At 38.0% G+C, this 21,519-nt stretch overlaps 1 protein-coding gene across 1 annotated transcript in view; it reads left to right on the top strand.

Moving 5' to 3' along the window:
* The window catches only part of COL19A1 (collagen type XIX alpha 1 chain), a gene marked incomplete at both ends in the record, with an annotated part of 189,375 nt that overhangs the window by 69,237 nt on the left and 98,619 nt on the right, over window positions 1-21,519 (top strand). The window contains one exon of the mRNA XM_084260981.1: window positions 2,161-2,205. Within this exon, the coding sequence (XP_084117107.1) occupies window positions 2,161-2,205 (45 nt within the window). The remainder of the gene's footprint in view (window positions 1-2,160; window positions 2,206-21,519) is intronic.

The following is a 21,519-nucleotide window of genomic DNA, read 5'->3' as shown; positions in this document are numbered from 1 at the left end:
GTGCAGGCTAGGAGCCAAAGTTCTACAGAGCAGCTCTACAGAAAAGCAGTTGGGGGTCCTGCTGGGTGCCCTGGTGGTAGAAAAGGCCAACTGCACCTTGGGCTGCCTAAGCAAGAGCATGGCCAGCAGACTGGGAGGAGTAATTAGTGAGAAGATATCTGCAGTTCTGTGTCCAGTTTGGAGCTCCCTAGGAGATGCTAAAGAGCAGCTCACTGCCACAAGCCTGGTGGAGGCCCACCAAGATGGCCAAGGGCTTAGAACATGTGATGTAGAAGGGGAGGCTGAGGGAGCTGGGCTTGTTCAGCCTTAAAGATGAGTTGGGAAGGGGGAAGGTGGAGGATGGTGTGCTGACTCATTGCTGTCTGTAAGTACTGGGAGGGTGTGGAAAAGCTAGGGCCACACTGTTCTCAGAGGTGCACAATGAAAGGACAAGAGGCAATGGATACAAGCTACAGCCAGAGAAATTTGACTATAAGAATTTTCCTATAATGAATTGTGAATTGAGTAAAGACAGGATATACAGTCTGCAAATTGGAAAATTAAATGAAGAAAAATAGGAATTTTTCAAAAGTGAATCAGCAGTAGCTGTGTTATATGTTCACCAGTTGGACAATGGGAATCATAGAATCAAAAAACAATCCAGGTTGGAAGGCACCTCAAAAGATCATCTGGTCCAACCTTTTGTGAGGAAGGGAAGCTAGATGAGCAGAACAGAAGTTGCATACATTCAGAAATCATTTCAGTAATTAATTACTTATTTTTTAGGTGAGGATGTGTGGAAAGTTATTTCACTAGATCCTATTTTTTGTGCTTGGTCTTGGGCACGCTTCTAAAATTGATCCTAAATTGCTGTGTGTGTGAGCCCCCCCAGCCAAAAGAAAAACAAAAAGCAACCACTGTAGGTGGGTGGTTGATGAAATGTCTCAAATTATTTGATAATCTACACACCTGCACTCTCCACAGCTTTGAATTTAATTCCCAGGTGCGCAGTACAAGGTGTTGTATCAGTTCAACAATTTCACAAAATGCTGCTAGGTATTTTGCAGCTTGTAGCCCGCTGTTCTAGTTACCCCTGCTTAAACCTCAGAGTTCTATATAAAGAAATGACACTGAAGGGTGAAAGAATGTTTAGACATTGCCCATCTTATGTTTTGAAAGTAGTTTAGAAAACACCATATGCTTTACTCTGGAAATTTTCCAGTCTTTTCATCTTCAGACCAGTAAAAATCACCTGTGTTGTACTGAGGCCGTGAGGCTGAATTCTAGAGATTGGCAAAGACATGCAAACCACCTCCTGCTAGATGATTTGGAAGAAAGAGAATATTGGGGGGGGGGGGGGGGGTTATTAGGTAATTTTTGTGCTACAAGCATATAATTTTGTCTTAGTGTCTACTGTATGTCTCATAAAACATGCAAGTATACATTAATGATGATCTAAAGCAGGTGTTGTAGGCAGGCTGCAGACTATTTGATGAAGACATTAACAAATATTATATATCAAGGGTTTTTCAGAGACCAAAGTTATCAAATTGGAACTGGAAGGGCATTATAACAGCTGCTTTTAATTGAAAGATCATCAAATAAAGAATTCAATCTGCTGAAATAAGCTGAGCGTGAATTCTTATTTGAAAACTCACTCTGTTTGTGGGGTTGTTTTAATACTTGGGTGATTTGTTGTGGCTTTTCAAGTGAAAGGAATGAGCTTTCAGTAAATTTTACCTGTATATTTCTCTCCACTGTTCTGGAGACCTTCACAGCAGACTACTCTTGACTAATCTGATTTAAAAATTAAAATTAATGTATTGATAGGAATAAATGTATTAAAAGTGATTCTGCAGAAGAGTAGGACTGTAATGAGTAGGTTTAGCATTAGTGAATAGTTCACAGTTAAAGCCAAGAAGATCCCTTAGGCTGAATGGGAGAATGATTGACTACTGTTAATCGACAAAACTGTGGAAAATTGTGTCATTTTTTGGTAGCAGTTTCACATCTTTTTGGGTGAATGACAATCAGCATCCAAATTATTTTCTTCTTATTTAATCTCATAATAAAAATTAAGTGAAATAAAACTTTTGAAGAATGTAGTATTTGAAGAATACTACATAAACATTTGAAGAATGTTTATATTTGAGATTTTTACTTCATTGTTTTGTGTTCCAGGGTGAACGTGGCTTTGCGGGTAGTAAAGGCGAAGAAGGTGAAAAGGTAAATTATTCAGTCCGTGTTATTATTTTTTCACTTTAATTAACAAAATACAGCTTTGTTCTGAAGGTCTTCCTTAACTCTTTGAGGAAAAAAAATCTTATTTTTTTGCTATGTAAATGATTCCTGAAACGCTTAAGAACAAGGAGGTTTTAATGCATGTTAATCAGTGTTGTTCATGCTTCTCTAAGAAACACTGGGATGTTTTTAAGAAAAGACTTAATAATGAAGTCTAACAGAACCATAGCCACTGGACTCCAGTAGTGTTTATTGTTTTCTTATTTCTATGGTAACTACTAAATGTTTATGAAGCATGAAATGTATGATGAGATGATATGTAGCTATTTATAGTACTTAATTATTGCTTTTATAAAATTACATTTGCACTTTTCTAGAACCTTACTGTGTTGATTGTAACTACTAAATGTTTTATGTACTTTTTCCTAAGAATATAAATTTACCACAAGAGCAAAATTTAACTTTTGCTACAGCATAACTGACCACTCATTTAAAAAGGTTAATTTTTCACATAAATACTTATGTGTCTCTACACAGTAGATAACATGAGTTTTGTCTCCTGCACACATCAGACTGAGAGTGAATTGACTGTCAGTGGCCAAGCTGAAGGCAGGTGCATTTTTACCTCTTCCTCAGGCTGGAAGTTCAGTCCCTATGCCTGGTGTGCTCCCTATGGACATTGTTAGTCTCACGACAGCTATAAAACATTTCTGTGTGTAAATTCCCTGGTCTTCACCAGTGGGTATCAGAAATGGAGATTGAAGCAGCTTGTTCTGATAGCTGGAGCTCTGCAGTGGCCAGAAATAGTTCAACCTCATCTTCTTCTGTGGTTTCATACAAGTATGTGTTCTCAGGTCTGTGTTGAAGGTCAAGTGGAAGGAAGAGCCTGTATTTAGCTTGCCTAATAGAAATTAAAGTAACAATGGGGATGGTTTATGGTTGAAACTTAAGCTTCTAACCATATTACTGCCTGGCTACTGCTTATTTGCTAGTTTTGGCTGACTTGGATTAGGCACCCTGTTTTAAAAGTCTTTTCTTGGATCATAGGTAGTTTTTCTGTGCTTCAGCTCCCTGTCTGCAAAAGGTGCAGAAAAGCATTTCTGCTGAATTTATGTATCATAAAGATGAAAAAGGACAGATAATGCTATTCTGGCAGTATTCAGACTGAAGAAAATTGAGAGTAGGTGGCAGCTTCTAAATTTAAAGACGAGCAATATATTTATGAGGTAGGCTGCTTCGGACATAGGTATATTCATTCACCCACCATACTTCTTCAGAAGTGTCAGCAAGCTTTCCAGTGATCATATTTTAAAGACAGCTTGTTATGGATTAACAGAATTTAAGCCTATTTAAAATCGGGGAAGGTTTTTTAGAAAGAAATGTTCCAGTAACCTGGATGGAAGAAGTATCAAAAGTAAGAACTAGTATCTATAGCAACTAATGGTTTTAATGTGAAGATTCAACTATATAAAAATGTACTTGTTAAGCTTGAGTGTTTCTAACTCCACCAGCAGATCTTATTTCCTTGGTGGCATAATTATTCATAAGTTCTGAAGGGCTTGTGAATTTTTTTTTTTCTCCATACTTGCTGAGCAGCTGTGCTGTGCTTTCTTCAAGTTTTATGAATAAATTGGTTTTGGACACAGGCACATGGTTCCAGCTGTTGCTGCCGCTCACTTTGCTTGATTTCCCTTATTTTAAACCAGAGATTAAATGACCCAATCACTGGTAGTCACGTTTTTCTTATGTGGAAGCTGAGTCAGCACATTTACATGGGGGGGGGGGGGGGGGGGGTGTGTTGTAACTTCAGAAGTTAATTAAAATGTCCTATTTGAAAGTGTTTCCAGTGTAACTATACAACATACTCAGCTGTCCCTTCAAATAAAAGGAAATGTATGGGCAAAAGGATCTTTATTTAACAGGGATCACTCAAAAATGATTTGGGAACATCTCACTGGAAGCTACACATGGCAATTTGTGAGGAAAGAGTGTGTTTTAAGATTATGGGAAGTAGGTCTCAGCCTGTATTTTAACAGTTACTCAGTTTAGCTTTATTTGAAATCATTATTGAAGAAAAACAATGGTGAGTTTCCAGTTACTGAGCTCCAGTATGAAAAAAGTATCAAGACCTTTGCATTTTAAAATAGTGTCACAAAATAAAACAGTTGCAATAATTTATGTATAACAAACATGATGACAAAGCCTGGAATTAAAAACTTTATTTTTCCTAAAACAAAAAACCTCTGCCTCATCTTGCATATTAAAGAACAAGGAGTTTGCACACTCCATTTTGCACGTGCCCAAGAGTGGGATGCAGCTGCCTAAACATGGGATATTTGCTATTCCAAACTCTCTGCAGAAATACCTAAAAACCCCCAATTCTTTATTTTTGTTTTGGTGACCATACCATTCCATAGGATTGAATACTTGTAATCAACTCAGTCTTACACCAAATCAAACTAGTTGACTTTAGCTTTTATTGTACTGTGATCAGCTTTGGCAGAGGAAGCACTGGGAATAAGAGAGAGACATAGACAACTGAGGCAAAAATGAGTGATCATGTGTATCTTAAAGATACAGGAGGCATCTGTAATTTAAGCTATTGAAGGAGATTCTTTTAGGCTTTTTTAAGGTTTCTTAGCCAAGCTTGGTTCTTCTTGAGGAATCCAGAAGTCTTGTTTTGCTTTGCTCCTCTTTTTTTATCTCAGTTGAACTTGGTTCCCTGTTACAGAAGCTGGTAGTGGTAAGGGAAGCTCCAGGCTGTGTGTGCAGGTGCTATGCTGCCAGTTTTCCCCTCCACAAGAAATAAGTAGTTTCGCTGTATATTTGTTTTAATTCTTTTAATTTCTGTTCTATTTCTTTTGTGCTACTTAACAACACTGTCTTGTGTAGAACATTGTTCTACTCTTCTATAGCATGACTGGAAATGTGTATGCTGAGAGCAGTTTCAATTGATTTACCATCAGGAAGGGAGACTATATATAGCATGTGGATCCGTCCTCGGCCTAGTGCCACTCAGGATTGTGATCTTGCAGTATGGGATAGAATGTATGAGTCGGACACTATGATGATAGTGATTCAGTGATATGTAATAATGCTGAATAGGTTGATATAGATGCAGCTTAAGAGACAATTAATTAATATAGCTTTAATATAAGGAGAATTTGCATGTTTTGAGAACAGACAGCATTTGTGTGTTTTGGATTTTAGTAGAATATGGCTGTAGCTGTGTGAGTTGTTTTGTTAGAGCAGCTACAAAATGTAACCATAGCAGTGAAACAGCAGAATACCTGCTTAATAGTCACCAAGGCTATTGAGTTTTGGTTCCGGCATCTCAAGGCTTCAATAGCAAGTCAGGTGGTACTGATAGTAACTAGAAGGGGGCTTAAAAAAGAATATTCTTGGTAAATCAGAGATGTAGCCTGAAAAAATATACTATCCAGTGCAGAAAGAATAAGTGCAGGGGACTACCTGTAGAGGAGAAAAAATCTGAGCTGCAACAAAATCTACATCAAATAGTATCTAATCAGATAAAAAATCTGATATTATTTGCATCAGAAGCTGAATACGGGTAAACTAAGTAGAGCAGTTACAAATAAAAACCTCTTGCTAACATGTTTTAAAGTGGAATGTTATCTGCAACATAATTACCATAGTCATGTGCTATTTGCTTTTGTGAGGTGAGCGCTGAGAATGACTCTGGCACACATAATGTTTGAAGGATTGTGTGAATTAAGATTATTTAGTGCATAGTCAGCTGAAAGCAAATATGCAAACAGTCTTTAAATACATAACACAGCTCCAGAGAGCAAGGGAATAATATATTTGCTGTGTCCCTGGTGAATGCAAAGCAATGGGCTGAAAGTGCAGCAAGGAAGATGCTGGGTAGCCATTAGGAGAGGGGTTTTAATTTAACACTGTTGTTTGTTATGGAAGTAATTTCCTCTTCCAGTGGTCTGCACATTTTATCCTGGTTACAGAAAAGGGAATAAACTAAAGAAAGGCTTTCTTCATGAAAATACAAGAGATCAGATTATCTTAAATGATTTTTCCATTTGCTCTTAAAAGCATCAAAGTTATGCAAGTTACCACTTACACTGATTTCTAATTGGATAAGCACAGATAATAGCAAGGCAGTTGTTTTTTTCAACTTGTATCCTTGTTTGGTTTTAATGCCCAGTTAATACTTTCCTGCAGTAGGACAGTAAACTTCTGGAGAGATTGCCCAAAGTGGTCGTGCAGCCTCTTTTCCTTGAGTTTTTCAAGACCAGCCCTGAGTAACCTGGCCTGATCCAATAGCTGAAACCTGCTTTGAGCAGGAAGTTGGACAAGAGACCTCTTGAGGTTGCATTTAACCTGTTATCCTGTGATTTTGAGTGGTGAACATGCACATGATATTTTTCTGTTTTGGCAGGTGATCACATTTTAAATCCACGTAGAAGCAAAAATCAATAATGGTTTGGGTGGTTTTTTTTTGTTTGGGGTTTTTTTTCCAAGTGTTGGAGGACATTGGATGTAAATGTACATTTACAGTCTAGACTAATACTGTTCACCAGAACATGTTATAGGCAGATTTTTAAAGATGTGTCCATACATTCATACACTCTTGTTTTGGAGCATCACATCTGGCAGTGGCCAGTGCCCTTGCCTGGCCTCCCATCACTAGTCAGCTGATGCTGTCTTCCTCATAGAAGCTGTTGTGGAGGACTTGTTTGGGTAATGTCATACAAGGTTTCTTGGATGATGGATGCATGTGTGTTCTAGGGACATTTTTAGCCTCAGTTTGCTGAAACTCTATGAAATAGCTTATTTTCCAGTAGAAATATTTAAAAATAAATTGTTCAACATAAACAAAATCTAAAGGTGTCTTCAAAATTTAAGTACAAAAAAAAAAGAGGATATTAACATTTATTAGTATGAAAATTGCTGTGCAGCTGTTGCGTCGTCTGATCACAGCTCCATTCACCTGAAGTGTGACAGTTGCATTCTCTCCCTGCATCTTCTAAATACATTTTTAGTTACAAGGTGAATCCTCTTGTTTAATTTTTATTGCCTTCTATGTCTTGCTGTTTTCATCTTTCCTTTTTTTTTTTCCTGACTGCTTTCTTCATGTCTCAATATAAAGCAATTACTGTCTGAAATATAAAATCAGTGTCAATCTTCAACAATTTAGAGTATGGAAGACAGCCAGGCACTGAAATCAGTGATACCTAAAATAAAACCTGCCTTTCCAGTCAGCTTGTAGATGGAGTTTCTGGAGTTTTTACAGTCAGAGGTCTCTGATCCCGGTTTTGGTATGTCTGGGAAATACTTTAAATACAGAATGGTGAAAAGGAATAAAATATGGAACAGGTTGATAAAAGACTGCTCAAGGAGAATTGCTGTATAATACACCAACAGGAACCTGAGCTGTATAGAAGTTGCAGCACAGTGATGTTGCTCCACTGTGAGCATAAACACTTGATCTTTAGTGAAGTTGTTATTTTACTTTAATTCTTTGATTGATATTTCTCCATAAAATTATATAAATAAAAGTTATATGTATTTGATGAAGGGGAACTTTGAGAGTAAAACTATAATGATAGTCATTAATTATTTCCCAAATCTCATCCTTTTATCTCTTCGTATGTTTTGATTGTTCTTTTACTTGTGTATAAATGTGAAGAGAGAAGGAGTCTGGGGCTTGTCCAACCTAAATGTAGAAAAAATTGTCATCTGCTTCATTTTTTTTTTCTAAGTGCAGGATGTTCTTTGTATATATTTACTGTTTTGTGAAGTACAATTTGAATTATCCCAGGAAATAGGGCTTCCTCTATTTCCTTTAGAAGAAAATTTGTAATAGATCTTAATGTCAAGAAGATTTCCTGGAGGTTCAACATTTTCTACTGCATCCTATCGCACCTAATAAAATACTCCTGTGTCTTTCTTAGATCCGTTCAGAACACACAAGCCTATAAACTTCCAGCATGTCCACAGGTGTAATCTTTTCTTTCACAGTCTTCAACACACTTTTCCTGATTAAGCACAAGTAAATGAAGAAGGAACCACTTTTCCGTTCTGTTAGTTGGAGTTAGTTATTATTTAGCCTTTCTAATATTTTGATGTCTGTATTTTAAATCCCAGTGATTAAACCTGTACAGCTCAAGTACTGGGGAAGCTCCAATTCACTTGAAAAATAGAAGCTACTATTCCTGAGTAGAAGACAGTCATGAACCTCAAATGTCTATAATTAAAAATACCTTAAAAATGGCAATTAAGAGAAGCCGTTAGAAACCTTCCTGTCTGTTAGTACAGCGCTTCTACTTGTCAACTGTAGATTTTGCTAGAAGTGTTTCAGTCTAAACAAAAGGTTAAATGAATATATTCAGTGGCTGCAAGTCTTGATGTAACTATGGCCAAAGTATATATCAGACTTATTAGCCTGAATGCTTTCTGGAGCAATGGAAGACCATACATTTTGCATTATAGATTAATGGTCCAGTTCCCTGGTTAGTTTGGACTATGGTGCAATCAGTGCCACTGTGTTGAAAATGTGGCTCCTTACCTTTGATAACTGTCCATACAGATACTTCACTGGGGCAGGGAGCAGATGTTTTCAAGTCTTTTAAATTCTATTTCATGTAGTCACCTGTGTGCTTTACCAGCTGGATGTGAATGCAAACTGAGTTTGTTCGTACTTGTCTCCTAATGCTATATAGGGAAGTATTAGCTTCCCTTTTTTCATCTTCTAAATGTTTAGTCACCTATTTGCACCTTCTAAGCTTTGGGTTTGGAGAGGATGTTTGGCTTTGCTTTGCTTGTATGATAGTTCTGCTCTGACATTGAGTAGCATTTTAGAATTTTTTTCACAAAGTCATATGAGGTTAAGTATTTACAAGACAGCCATCTCAACAAAGAAGCATGCAAGTGTTCTTCTTTGAAAGATTTATTTTTTATTATTATTACCAAGCAGATCATAGATACCTGTACACAGATATTTTAGGGAAAAAGGAAAAGCATATTGTTAATTCTACAGGAAGGCTCTACCTGTAATAAATTTGGCAGTTATTCTAGTAAGCTAAACATTACCAGGGATTATCCTGTGGTTCTGTGGTATTTGGCATGATATGGCCATCTTCATATTGTTCAACTCTCTTGCTCTTTGAAACAGGCCTAATCAAAACTGCCTGTTGGGAATAGTCCCCAGCCTATGGTAACTTTGAACTGTGCCTGGGAATTATATGGGGAAATGCTAATTAGATGCATTGAAATGTCTGCAAGAGACCTTTGCAGCTGGGGTCTATCAATTTAATGATATAGATGACCAGGTTCCATGTCCCAAGCTGTATCACAGCATAATTTACTTACGCATACCCATTTGGTCAGATTAAAGGTTCATCAGGCTCAACATCCTGCTTCTAATGATAGCCAGAAGTGGTGCCTAGGGAAAAGCGTAAGGGCAAAGTAAGCAAGTGCAGTGCTTCTCCCCATGTACTCTTCCAGCCTCCAATTAGTTGAGATCTCAGCCAGATGTGTTTTCAGTGAATTTAGTAGCCTTCAATGGACTTCTCTCCCATTAGTGAGTGCAATTTTCCCTTAAATTCATGTAAACTTTGAGCATCTGCAGTATCCTGTGGTGAGGAATTATGCCGTTTATCTTTGTTTGAAGAACCACTTCCTTTTGTTTATTTGGAACCTGCTTCCTTATAATTTCATTTGGTGTCCCCTGCTTCTTCTCTGGGAAGATTCCTGTTTGCCTTTTCGGTATCAATCAAGAATCAATAAGCATCTATTGTGTATTCCTGAGCTGTGTCTTCCAAATTGAAGAATACCAGCTTACTTAGTAACTCCTGCTATGAAAACCGTTCTGTGTTTGATCATCCTTGCTAGCTGCCTCTGGGTGTTCTATGGTTCTGTTGCAGTGTTTAAAGTTGGTAGGGGCAAGTAGTTCAGCGTGTATAATGTAACAGTGAAAGTCTTTGTTTTGTTCTTTGTGCCTTCCTAATATCTTCTCCCACGGAACTTCCTTTTTTTTACAGTCTCTTTAGCATTGAGTGTGGTCTTTAGTTCCCACTCTTGGCCCTTTTGAGCTAAACGTTACTAGTCATTGCATTTAGGAAGCCTGATTGTGTTCATAGGCATTAGGGCTACATATGGGACATAAGGATTTGACCACCTTCAGCATTTCGAACATACCTACATTGAACTTCATTTGTCCTACTTTTACTATGTCACTTGATCTTATCATGCTCATATTATTGAGTTTGTCACAGTTCATCCTCGTCTGTATTATTCTGCATAATTTTGTATCATCACCAGATTTAGTCATGTACCTCAAAATGGTTTTCTTTATGAGGTTTGAGTGTAAGCAATTCATGTCTTGCTGAGAACAAGATTAGTAGAGGAGAGAAGTGACTTTTCCAATCCCTAAATGCTTGTGTGAACTCTCAGGCTCTTTCTATCTTGGCTTGGAAATATAATATTTGGCAGGTGCATTTTTTGGCATTAGAAAGGTATCTTTTTCAGCCTGCTGTCTCTCCACCAAGATTTGTTGTAATCTTAAGGTATGAAAAAGATGGTTTGCACATATTTAATGCAATTTACTTCAGTCCACAAAGCTCTCTAAATTCCAATTGCTCCCACAGCATAGGAAGCCTCTTGCATGGTAGGCCCAAATGTGTAGCTCTGGGCAAGAAAGCAGGCATGGTGCTCTGCAGAAACAGCCAAGCTTGTTCTGAATGTGGTATCTGAGGTATCAGAAGCATTGCAGATTTGTTAGTAGGCACTCTATTGAGATGTAAGGCTTAACAGCATGAGCAGAGTGCCAGGTCATTTGGATGTACTGCTTCCAGTAGCAGTTACTTTGGTGCTACCTTGGAGATTTCTGTGAAGATCTATCTAGAGATGGATACTGGGTACCATTACAGCTTTAGATGCCTAAAAAAGGCATACTAGTTTGGAAACAGCTAAGGCTGTAAACTATTTGATCAGTAATTTTGATAAATCGTAATTAATTTTAAATTAACAGTTTTTATCTGTAAGGAGTGCTGTGTGTTTAGCATCTGAGAAAAATATTCTGAAAGAGCATAGAAATACCCATGGGCAGTGGTGGAAAGCACAGTGTCACCCTCTGTCTACATAGACATATAGTTTCCATTTAAGAACTGTGAGGGTTGTGCAGTGCCAGCAGGGTGAATGCTGGGGCTTGGATCAGGGCACCTGCGTACGGGAGAGAGGGTGGAGATGGGCATGGACCTTGCGTGGGCTGCCTGAGGAAAACAAGAAGGTTGGGTTGCAAATGTCTCTGTATTTCTGAGAGAGGTGGAACAGAGTGAGGGTAATTCAGAAGCCAGAATTGGGCACATCAGTACTGATGTAGGAACAAAGCCAAGATTCAAGCGTGTCTGAGCTCTTCAGTTTGACTGCGCTGCCTTCCAGAAGGTATGTGGTCTGGATGTTGTCTGTAAGTAGTAAATCTTACTCCTTTTTGGAGTCAAAAATAGAATACAGAATTTCTGTTTTCCTTGTTATTTGTCAGCTTGGCTAAGTGAATGGTTGTATTCTGCGATGAGTGGAAGGTGTCCCACTCACCCTGTGCTTTTGGCTCACCAGGAGAGGTCATAATCTGCAGCTACCTAGTCTTTTAGCTCAAGTGGTAAAGCTTATTGCTGTGAATTAAAATATTCTTCCTTCTGACTTCAGAAATGATCTTTGGTGAAAGGCTTTATAATTCATTATGACAGATGATTCCTGTTGTTTACCATTTATTAATCTGAGCAGAATGAATTTTAAAGAGATTATTGCTGAGTCAAAAGATAAGAAATGCCAGAATAGAATTAATTTGCAAACTAAATGTGACCTCAATTGGGTTAGAGAGAGGCCTGGAAATAGCCCATCATCTGAGTGTTCCCACAAGATAGTCTCAGAGAAATAGGTTTGACTGAAGTTCAACATGCAGTCATTTTTGTTCAAACTTACTTTCTTATTACTTTTTCTGAATTTACTTTTTTGGTCTGATTGCTATTTTTGTTACTTGTTGTTGGTTATCTGTGATTTCTTTCTTTCTTGCCTCTTTTCTGCCCACAATTTACCTTTCCTGTTTTGCAGACACCCATCCATACACATATTTTTCCATTCTCTTTCCCTGTTTTACTTTTCCAAAAGCTGTTTACATATCATCAATACCACAGCATAGTATCTTTGAAGAAAAAGTTGTCTTTAACTGGAAGTGGTGTGAAAAGCACTGTAAGTACAGTGTACCATCAAATGACTACTGCAGCTCCTTGCAGATCTCATGGGTTCATTGATCTTGTTTTACAGTTAACCAGGATTAAAAATTAGTTTCTTGTGGCTGTAATTCTCAGCATGTTCTGGTAGTGTAGTCTAGATCATATCTGTAATCAGATCTGGTGATAGGTTTGAGTGTATTTCCTCAATTTCCACTTGAAAGTGCATGATTGCACTAATACTCTTGTATGTTTACATACATATTTACGTGTGTACTAGAAAAAGTCACCACCTTTTAGGAAATATTATACAATCATGAAAAAAATTAGTAGCATACCAAGTAATAGATTTCTAAATTAAATCACTTCTGACTTAATTCTTGTGATTTGCTGCATTGCAGTTATTAAAGCAAAACTTTCTTTACCAAGACCTTTAAGCCAGGAAGGAGGCTCTGGAGGAAGAAGGCATTGCAGCAGTAGAGAGTAAAACCAACTGAATCCTTGCTGGCAGGTGTAGTGTGTTACTTGCTCATTCAGTTTGCTGTGCTCTCCTGACATGTGAACCTCTTTTCTGTCAAACAGCTGGCAGCTCTTTGGAGCTGCAGAGCAAAGATATGCTCTAAGACTGCAGTGGTGGGGCTCCACAGTAAGGAGGCCACCAATAAGCTGCAGCTGCTGCTGCTATCAGTGAGATTAAGTTGTATGCACTGTTGCAGAGGATTATTCTTTAGGAAAAAGAGAGTACTGACAGGTATCTAATGAGAAGAGGCAGTAGGATCATCTAACAAAACAGTATTGACACTGCAGTATCAGAAAACAGCATTTAGCATGAATTGCGTATATGCTTATGCAGCCTTTCAGGCTTTAGTTCAGCCTCATATTGTGAGACCTTTGTAAAAAATATTGTATCTGATGCTTCTGAAATAGGGGTGAATGCAAAGAAGTAAATTTGCAGATGTAACACACATATTTAAGTCAATGGGCTCAAAAGGGCTCTTGCAATTTTGAGTGAAAGTTGTTTGCAGTTACAATAAGGATGGGAATTCATGAACAGAGATGAAGGGAGAAACAACAAAATGACTACTCGTGTTGGGCACTGTGGAACATATGACAGAAACTTTGTTTCTGAAAACACCAAAAATAAAACTTGGTGTATGCATGTGAGCAGTTGAAGCTTTCCACAGCCTGCAAAGGCAGGTGTGGGTGTTACTACTGAAAAGTCAGCAACATACATGTGTAAGTGTATTTGAGTCTTCAAACCACTTAGCAGTGGTTTATGTTTGTTAAGGTAATAAAGAGAAAACTTCCTGTATTAAATCTATAATTACTAATTTTTATGCAAAAGGCAGCCTTTTCCTACTTTCTGTAGCTGTGCTTTGAACTGGCCTTAATGAAGTCCAGTGGAGCAAGATGTTCTTATTTTGAACACAGCCTCCTCCTCAGATAAATGTCCTGTAGAAGACTGAACACATCACACGTTTAGATTGTATCAGGGTCCATGGGAGTTTCACTGAAACCACAATTTCCTGGTCAAAATTAGGCATTTCTATGACTGTAAACTATATACTGTAGTCTTAAGAAAATAAAGGTAACCAATGCCACTGACTCAGTGGGCTCGATGAACATGATTATTCGTCAAAGCTACAGAAAATGCCATTATTTTTATTGTCAAGACAGAAATAAAGCTGGAAGTGCAGACTTTACAGAAAAGACATAGCAGTCCATCAGCTTGTGCGTACACTTGATGTTGCTTTAAACATCTGCAGCACGTATTTTGGAGTCTAAATAACAATAGCAATGGCCTGCCAAAACCATGAAAGCATGGGTGTCTAAAAAATACTGTGTTCTCTGAAAACCATTTGTCAGCTCCTGACAAGAACGGATCGGCTTTAGGTTGCCTTAGGAGACCAGCCTTGAAAAGAAACTAGTTTATTCCTCCTACGGAAAAATCTTCATTCAACACTAACACTAAGCCAGTATAAACAGAAACCTCCCCACTAAAAGACAGATAGAATTTTAAACAATTGTAGCTGAAAGTCAAATCCATTTGTAGTATTTACTTAAGAAAGGGAAAAATAATGTGCTCATTAAACGAGACAGCTTTTTTCTTTTTAAGTTTTGATCTATTGATAGATATGCATGATGTGTCAGAATTGTTGTGGAGTTTGGCAGTGGAAGCTTAGAGCCAAAATTAACTATAAGTTTTGTTCATGAATGATGTAAGAGCAAAATTCTGTAAAAGCTCAAGTATTTGTGCAAGTCAAAACATGTATTCTGATTCCCTTCTGTTAAGCACAGTACAAAACCAAACCAGACCACTTATCCCAAAGATTGATGATTAAAATGCAAGATTGAAGACAAAAGATTGATACCTACAGAACAACCAGACTTGTTTGGTTAACTAAGAAATAAATAATATGAGAGATGATGCTTCATCTATTGTGTAGATTTTATACTTATCACAACAGAGAAGAATTGGGTTGAAAAGAGAAGTTACTGAAGGGGTATAAGCAGTGGAACTTTGTATAAAACCTTGTGATACTGAGCCGTGCACTAAGTTTAGTGCTTATGTTTCCTAGTATTTAATTATGTGTGCCTGAGAACCAGCAAACGAGAAGATAAATGATGAACAGGGTTGTAGCAACAATGTTCCTAATTAATGGATGGGTGGGAGCAGGCTGAGGAACCATTTGTGAAAACAACGTGTTCAGTCCGGATGCAAGTGGTAGCTCTGGAGATAACTGAAAAGCATAATGTCTGTGGTCTGGATGCGGCTTGTATCTAAGAGACTCATTTCAAGATTAATCCAGTTCTTGGTGACCGATTAAATCAGTATTTTTTTCAGTGACAAGATGAAGCTTTCTCAAGGAAAAAATGTTGAGAGATACACTAATTCAAAGTGTTAGATATCAACAAGAAGGTACAGAAAAGTGAAGATGTTCACGTGAACAGGAGGCAAGTCTGGAGTAGAAATGTAAATGATGACTCATAGAGAAGATAGTTAATTTTATATTTGCAGATGAGATTAGCCAGAGACATTGTAGGAGAGGAAGACTGGACCATGAGTGTATAGCCTCTTTGTGGAAAGTTGCATGTATGAGTTATCCATCTGAATTCATGAGTCTTTGTAGTTTGGAAAGCCTTTTGCTTTTAGATTATGAGGAAAGGGACGTGCAGTGCACCAGATCTTGAACTGAAGCGGTATTTCATGTATAGGATGCATTATAGAACTCAGCCAGATGCAGTGAGTAAAGAATAGGATATCCATTACTACTCACAGTGGGTGTTTTAGACTGTTTAAAATATATTCTATGATTCCTTTCTGTAGATGCAAATTCTCAACATAAACATCATGTTGGTTTATTATAAGCTTTGGGTTATTTTAGAATACAGTTTACCTCCACTAAAGCTTCTGCATGTACATGCACTAGTAGCATTTACAAATGAAGATCACCATGAAAAAAGCTTAGTAAGCAAGTGTAGGGTCCTGCATCTGGGGAAGAACAACCCCAGGTACCAGTATAGGTTGGGGACTGGCCTGTGGAAGAGCAGTGTAGGTGAGAGACCTGGGGGTCCTGGTGGACAGCAGGATGACTATGAGCCAGCAGTGTGCTTTCATGGCTAAGAAGGCTAATGGCATACTGGGGTATAGTAGAAGTGGTGTGATTAGTAGGTCAAGAGAGGTCCTTTCTACCAAGAGAGGTTCCTTCTACTCTGCCCTGGTGAGAGCACACCTGTATCTAGTTCTGGGCCGCTCAGTTCAAGAAGGACACCAAAAAGTGGCATTTGGGATTTTAATTCTGTTTTTTTTCTCTTTGACATTGAAATGTGTGAAGAAAAAAAAAAAAACAAAAGCAGAATGGTGATGGCAGGTTGAGCCATGGCAGGATGGCATACAGAGCAAAGTTTGCAAACTACAACATCTAGATTTCATGTGGCAAAAAACAAAGCCAGTTTGAGTATCCCAAGCCTGAGTAAATTCATTTGGGGAATTTATTATTGAATAACAAGCTAAATAGTAGATTGTGGTTAGTCTTGTACAAATTCTAGCAAGCAAGATTTGTAAAAAAAATCAGTATTTTTTCTCCTCATGCTGGCTAACATTCATGCCCCAAAATGGTGAAGTTGTGTCTTTATGTTTCTTTTACTCTAACTAGTCTTTTAGATGAAAATGATCTATGAAAATGATGTTATGTACTCTTCTACATAGGTTTTTTTTTTCCACCTATCACAGTGTTATTTAATGCCTCTTAGTATTTCATTAATGATTATAGCTACTAGCTCTGGTCAGCATCAGGGAACGTTAGTCAGTTGTTAAGATTTCCCCAAGATAGGGTTACATTGAAAAGGACCAAGGACTAAGGTGAGATTCAGATATCTAAGTAATGCAGTAAGAGATCAAAGGATTGTCCACTTGTGTGCTCAGTAAGGTGCTGCCGGTAGCCTTGCTGTGGCTTTTTCTAGATATCGAAGAATAGAGTTTGGATTTTTCTGAGAGGTTATTTCTCAAGTATGTCATTGTTCTGTAGGCTGTGTAAGAAAAGATTCCAATAAGGTAGTAACTGAGGACGATTCATTGCCTGCCAGGGTACCATGAAATCAGTGGATTATTTTAGATATCAGTGTTTGTGAATGTTGCAACAGGAGAGTTTACCTGTCCTGAAGAGTGTAAAAGTACACCTAAACTAGACAACTTGATTGAGTGTGGATACAGTCCTTCAATCTAAAGAGGTTGCTGACTCTTCCAAATACGTTTATCGGTTCAATCCACTCCTGTTTCACCTGTGTTTTTTGGTTTGATTTTTATTTTGATGCTGTTTATCTCTGAACTGATACTATGCAATCACTGACTGGGCTTGGTGATAGTGCAATCATGACAGTACAAACAGCTCAGTCATACTGTATTCCTGTATATTGCTGGCGTTTGAATTCATGTTTGTCTTTCAATGCCTTCAGGAAAAAAAGTTCATTTTTTTGTTAAATTGGAAGATTTTGACTCCTTAAGACACGTGCCTTTCACAAACACTGTAATCATTACTCAGCAAGGACATCACTGTAAGAAAAGCTAAAACTACTGTAACATGTCAGTTTGCATTTTCCAAAAGAGAGCAATCGTAGCAGAACCAAGGAGCAGTCTAGAGGAAATGTTGTCTTGGAAGAGTGTACAGGATTATGTCTGCCTCACCCCCCTAAATTCACACATACGTTGAAGTATCATCAACTCTTTCTAGATGATTCTCAAGCAAAATGCTGAGTTCAGGCAATTTCACTCTACTCTTAAATCGATCAGTACAGTTCTCTGCCTTTTTAACTCCAATCCCCCACCACCCTCACCCTAAATCTTTCTGGATACAAATTAAACCCATTATGTGTGTTATTCCTATGGAAAACTTGTCCCATTTACAGCCGCCTTTCTCATATTTGAGATACATCAGCGTGTCCTAGGTTTACTCTTTCCTTTTTTTCCAAACTTTTTATCGTTATGGTTTGGAGAACAGCAAACACCTAAATGTTGACAATGCTCCATGAAAAGTAATGATGTCCTGAAGTAGAGGCTGTTTTTCAGTGTTCTCTTCAGTGGCAAGTAAACAAGAATGACAGGGTTTTGAAAATTGAAAATTTGTGTTTGGCAAATGGAGCATGGAGTTTAGCCTTTTAGAAATAGCTGTGTGTTACAGAGTCCAGCTCACTATAGGATTCATGATAATCACCAGACGCTTTCTGCAGTAGGGCAGCAGGGTTTATTCTTGTTATTTGTGCATTTGATTTCTCTATTTGGGGAGCATTACACTATAGCATTTATTGGAGTGTTTTTTTTTTTATTATTGTTGTTCTGATTGATTGAAATAATTTTGCGTTTTAAGTTTTTTCTATGACAAATAAAAATGGTTGGCTGCCTCATGCCTGCTGACAGGAAGAGGCAATTCATCAGTGTGCTTTTGGAGCCATGGGTTGGCCTGGCTTCAGATCATTCTGTGCCTAAGATTTTGGATTCATTTGAGGTGGATTCATTTGCCTTTATATAGCCTCCCTGGCTTAGAAATGCTCTAGAAATGTGATGCGTGACGCTAAGCGGTAGTTAGCTGGTATGAATGTCTTCAGTGTCGCTCAGTCTATATAAGTAAAGCAGGAAGGAAAGATCTTTCTCCTGACGTGTTATCTGGCTGGGTCAGGCATGACACCTGTTCTTTCACAAGACAGTGGTGTCATAGTTTTGAATCAGATGTGTTTTGGTTTCTGTTTCTTGATAAGTGTATCTGCTGAGCTCTCTGAATTGCTGATGCCTCTGAAGCTTTGTGATCGCCTACTTTCTTGCTGTGTGTGCATATCCTAATTAGGTGGGTTTGGGGAGACATCCAACATCCTTTCAGGTCATGACTTACTGTCGATTTTAGTTTACTGGCTTACAAGATCATCAATCTGTCTAGATTTCCACATTTTCTAAATGCTGTAGTGTTCCAACAGTCCTGAGGTGCTTCAACCTGAGTATTGCTGCTTCCCTGAAGTATACTGTCCGGCTTTTAGCAGAAAGGTTAGAGGTCACTCATTCAGAACATTGCTGGGATGGAGCCCTTTATAACACCAGCCCTCCAGACATCTGCCAGCAAAAATACGAAATGCCATAGGTTAGTGGGTTTTGTTTGGTTGGTTTTTTAAGTTCTTAACCTATTTGGGAAACATCAATAAGCATTAGTATGAGCTGGGTTCATTTTGTGAGAAGCTATGGGAAAATGTTCACATGAAAAAAAAAATTCACATAGACCATTCTGCTGTCATAGAGCTGTAGCAAAGCAAAAAAGAGAATTAAAAAAAATAAATACAAAACCAACCAAGCCATAACTATCTTAGACGTTAGATATGTAGGGTAAAATCACAGAGTTTCAGAGGTTAAAAATTAAAAGTATCCACAATGAGTTGGTGACACTGTATAGCTTGCGTAGTTTGGAGAATATTTCAGCTATTTTTAACAGTGGTACTTGAAAATGCTTGGAACAAAGGATATCAGGAATTCCTGATTAGTATCATTAACAGGGCAGCACTACAAAAGAAACTTTACCTTTTTAGGTAAAGTCTTAGGTATTAATGTATTTTATTTCTAAATGCATTACCTTGTCATTGCAATGAGGAGGAAATAGCATGTGAGGAAAAAAGTTGACAAGTACTTGAGTTGAAGGCAGGTGCTGGTCTTGCAGAAGCCACGAGTGAACCCCTGGCTATACTTAACGAACGTTATCAGTGAGTTCAGTGTGTTGGCTGTTACATACAGACAACTGAATCCCTCCCAGCCCTGACACTGGACCAGTGTCATCTGCTTGTTCCACTGAGGAAATTGAAAGCAGAACGCACCCAAAGATATACAGGTAATTCATTGTTATATTGGATTAGTCTTAGTTAACTAATAAACAAGGTATGTAACTTCAACAGCCTCACAGAACAGTCAGGTTGGAAGGGACCTCTGGAGATTCTCTGGTCCAGCTCCCCTGCTAAAGCAGGATCACTAGAACAGGTTGCACAGGATCACACCCGGGCAGTTTTGTCAGTCCATCTTTGCAATAGTCTGTAATTGTCTCACCTGAGTACAGTATAAGAAGGCTGAAACATTGGATGAAAAATGGCATTAACACATTTTTCTTCTTCTTTTTTTTTAATCTGTGAGCTAAACCACGATGTTGAATATTAGAAGCCTCATCAGCACTGCAGAGTGACTTCAGTGATCTGGCTAGATTTGAAGCTGTTAAATATGGAGTATAGCGTGCTTCATGAAGGCAGAATTGAGCATGTCTTGGCTCAGTTCTGATGAGAATAAATTGTCAAAATTGGACCTCTGCTTGATTTGAAGTCAGGCTTCACGAAGGACAGGGACATTCCATGAGACAGACTTGGCGAGGACAAATCATTGACTCCATGAAGAAATCAGAATAGGTTCATAGTGAAGTTGCATACCTGGCAGAAAGCTCATAGCTCTAGAGAGGTCTGCGCTCATTCACAGAGCATGCTTTTCATCAACATCCTAAATCCAAAATCTTGTAAATCATAAGGACCAGGGTTCTTCCTTGTTCCCTGCATTCATCAACTACACTTGTATGTGTGTAGAACTGCCGGCCAGCATTTTAGATCTACCACGTGCTGGCTGTAGAGGAAAAAGCCAAATGATAAGTGAGGGTGAAAGGAGGGTTGTCTTTTATTTCAGGCTCTCTGTTCAAGGTTTTCATGTTAATGTAGATGTTGTATAACAAATTGTGACAAGATACTTTTACCTTAGGTTTCCACCTATTCATCAAGGAATTTACAGGATACTGCTACTTTTGAAGCAAATCTGTACAGATTTATATCGCTTTCTCCTAAAGTATGAAAGAAGGAAAAACAGGTCCATAAATTGGAATATTTTAAACCTCCTAGAATTATGTCAGGTTAAGGAGATACTATGCTACATATATGACTGTACCTTTGTGGCTGTTGCAAGGTTGTTGTAGTGTAACATACTTGTTGAAAGATTGGAAAGCAGTATTAAATGTCCCGTGTGTTGCAGTGATGAAAAGTAAAATGTAGTTCATGTAGTCACTTCTAAAATTTTTAAGTGAGCTATTTAAAGAATAGTAAGTTTGGAATTTCAAGTATTATTTTTTTAATCTGACAGCAAACGTAAATTACTATCTCAGCCGATGCTTTAATCCATAGAATAAAGAGGAATTCATAGATTAAACATAGTAAAATAACCAGCATTAAGTTCCTATAACTGTTTGGTGTCATTTAAACTCTTGCAATAAATGCATAGATTTATCTGGTTTCATTTATTTTTTTGGTTATAAGGAAGAAAGGCAATACTTGAGAAAAAACCTTAACGGTGTGATTCAGGCTAACGGGTAGCACTCCGTTTGTTATCGACAGGAGGCATCAGAATGGAAACAGTGAACTCGCAAAGCCATCTTCTGCACAGGATTATTAAATTCACAGTTTGCTGTTGCTAATTTGTCAGTAGGCTTTGGTTGTTTGAGAAAGCTCATACAAACTCATTTTGCAAAACCAATTATTAGATGAAATGCCCTCTGTCATTGCCACTGGAAGAATAGCTCTGATTCAGGGCTGTGTCGCA

The sequence above is a fragment of the Gallinula chloropus genome, assembly GCF_964237585.1.
Source record: "Gallinula chloropus genome assembly, chromosome: 3".
Classification (NCBI taxonomy): domain Eukaryota; kingdom Metazoa; phylum Chordata; class Aves; order Gruiformes; family Rallidae; genus Gallinula; species Gallinula chloropus.
Note: the sequence above shows the minus strand (reverse complement) of the source record. Positions and strands in the feature narration are given on the sequence as shown.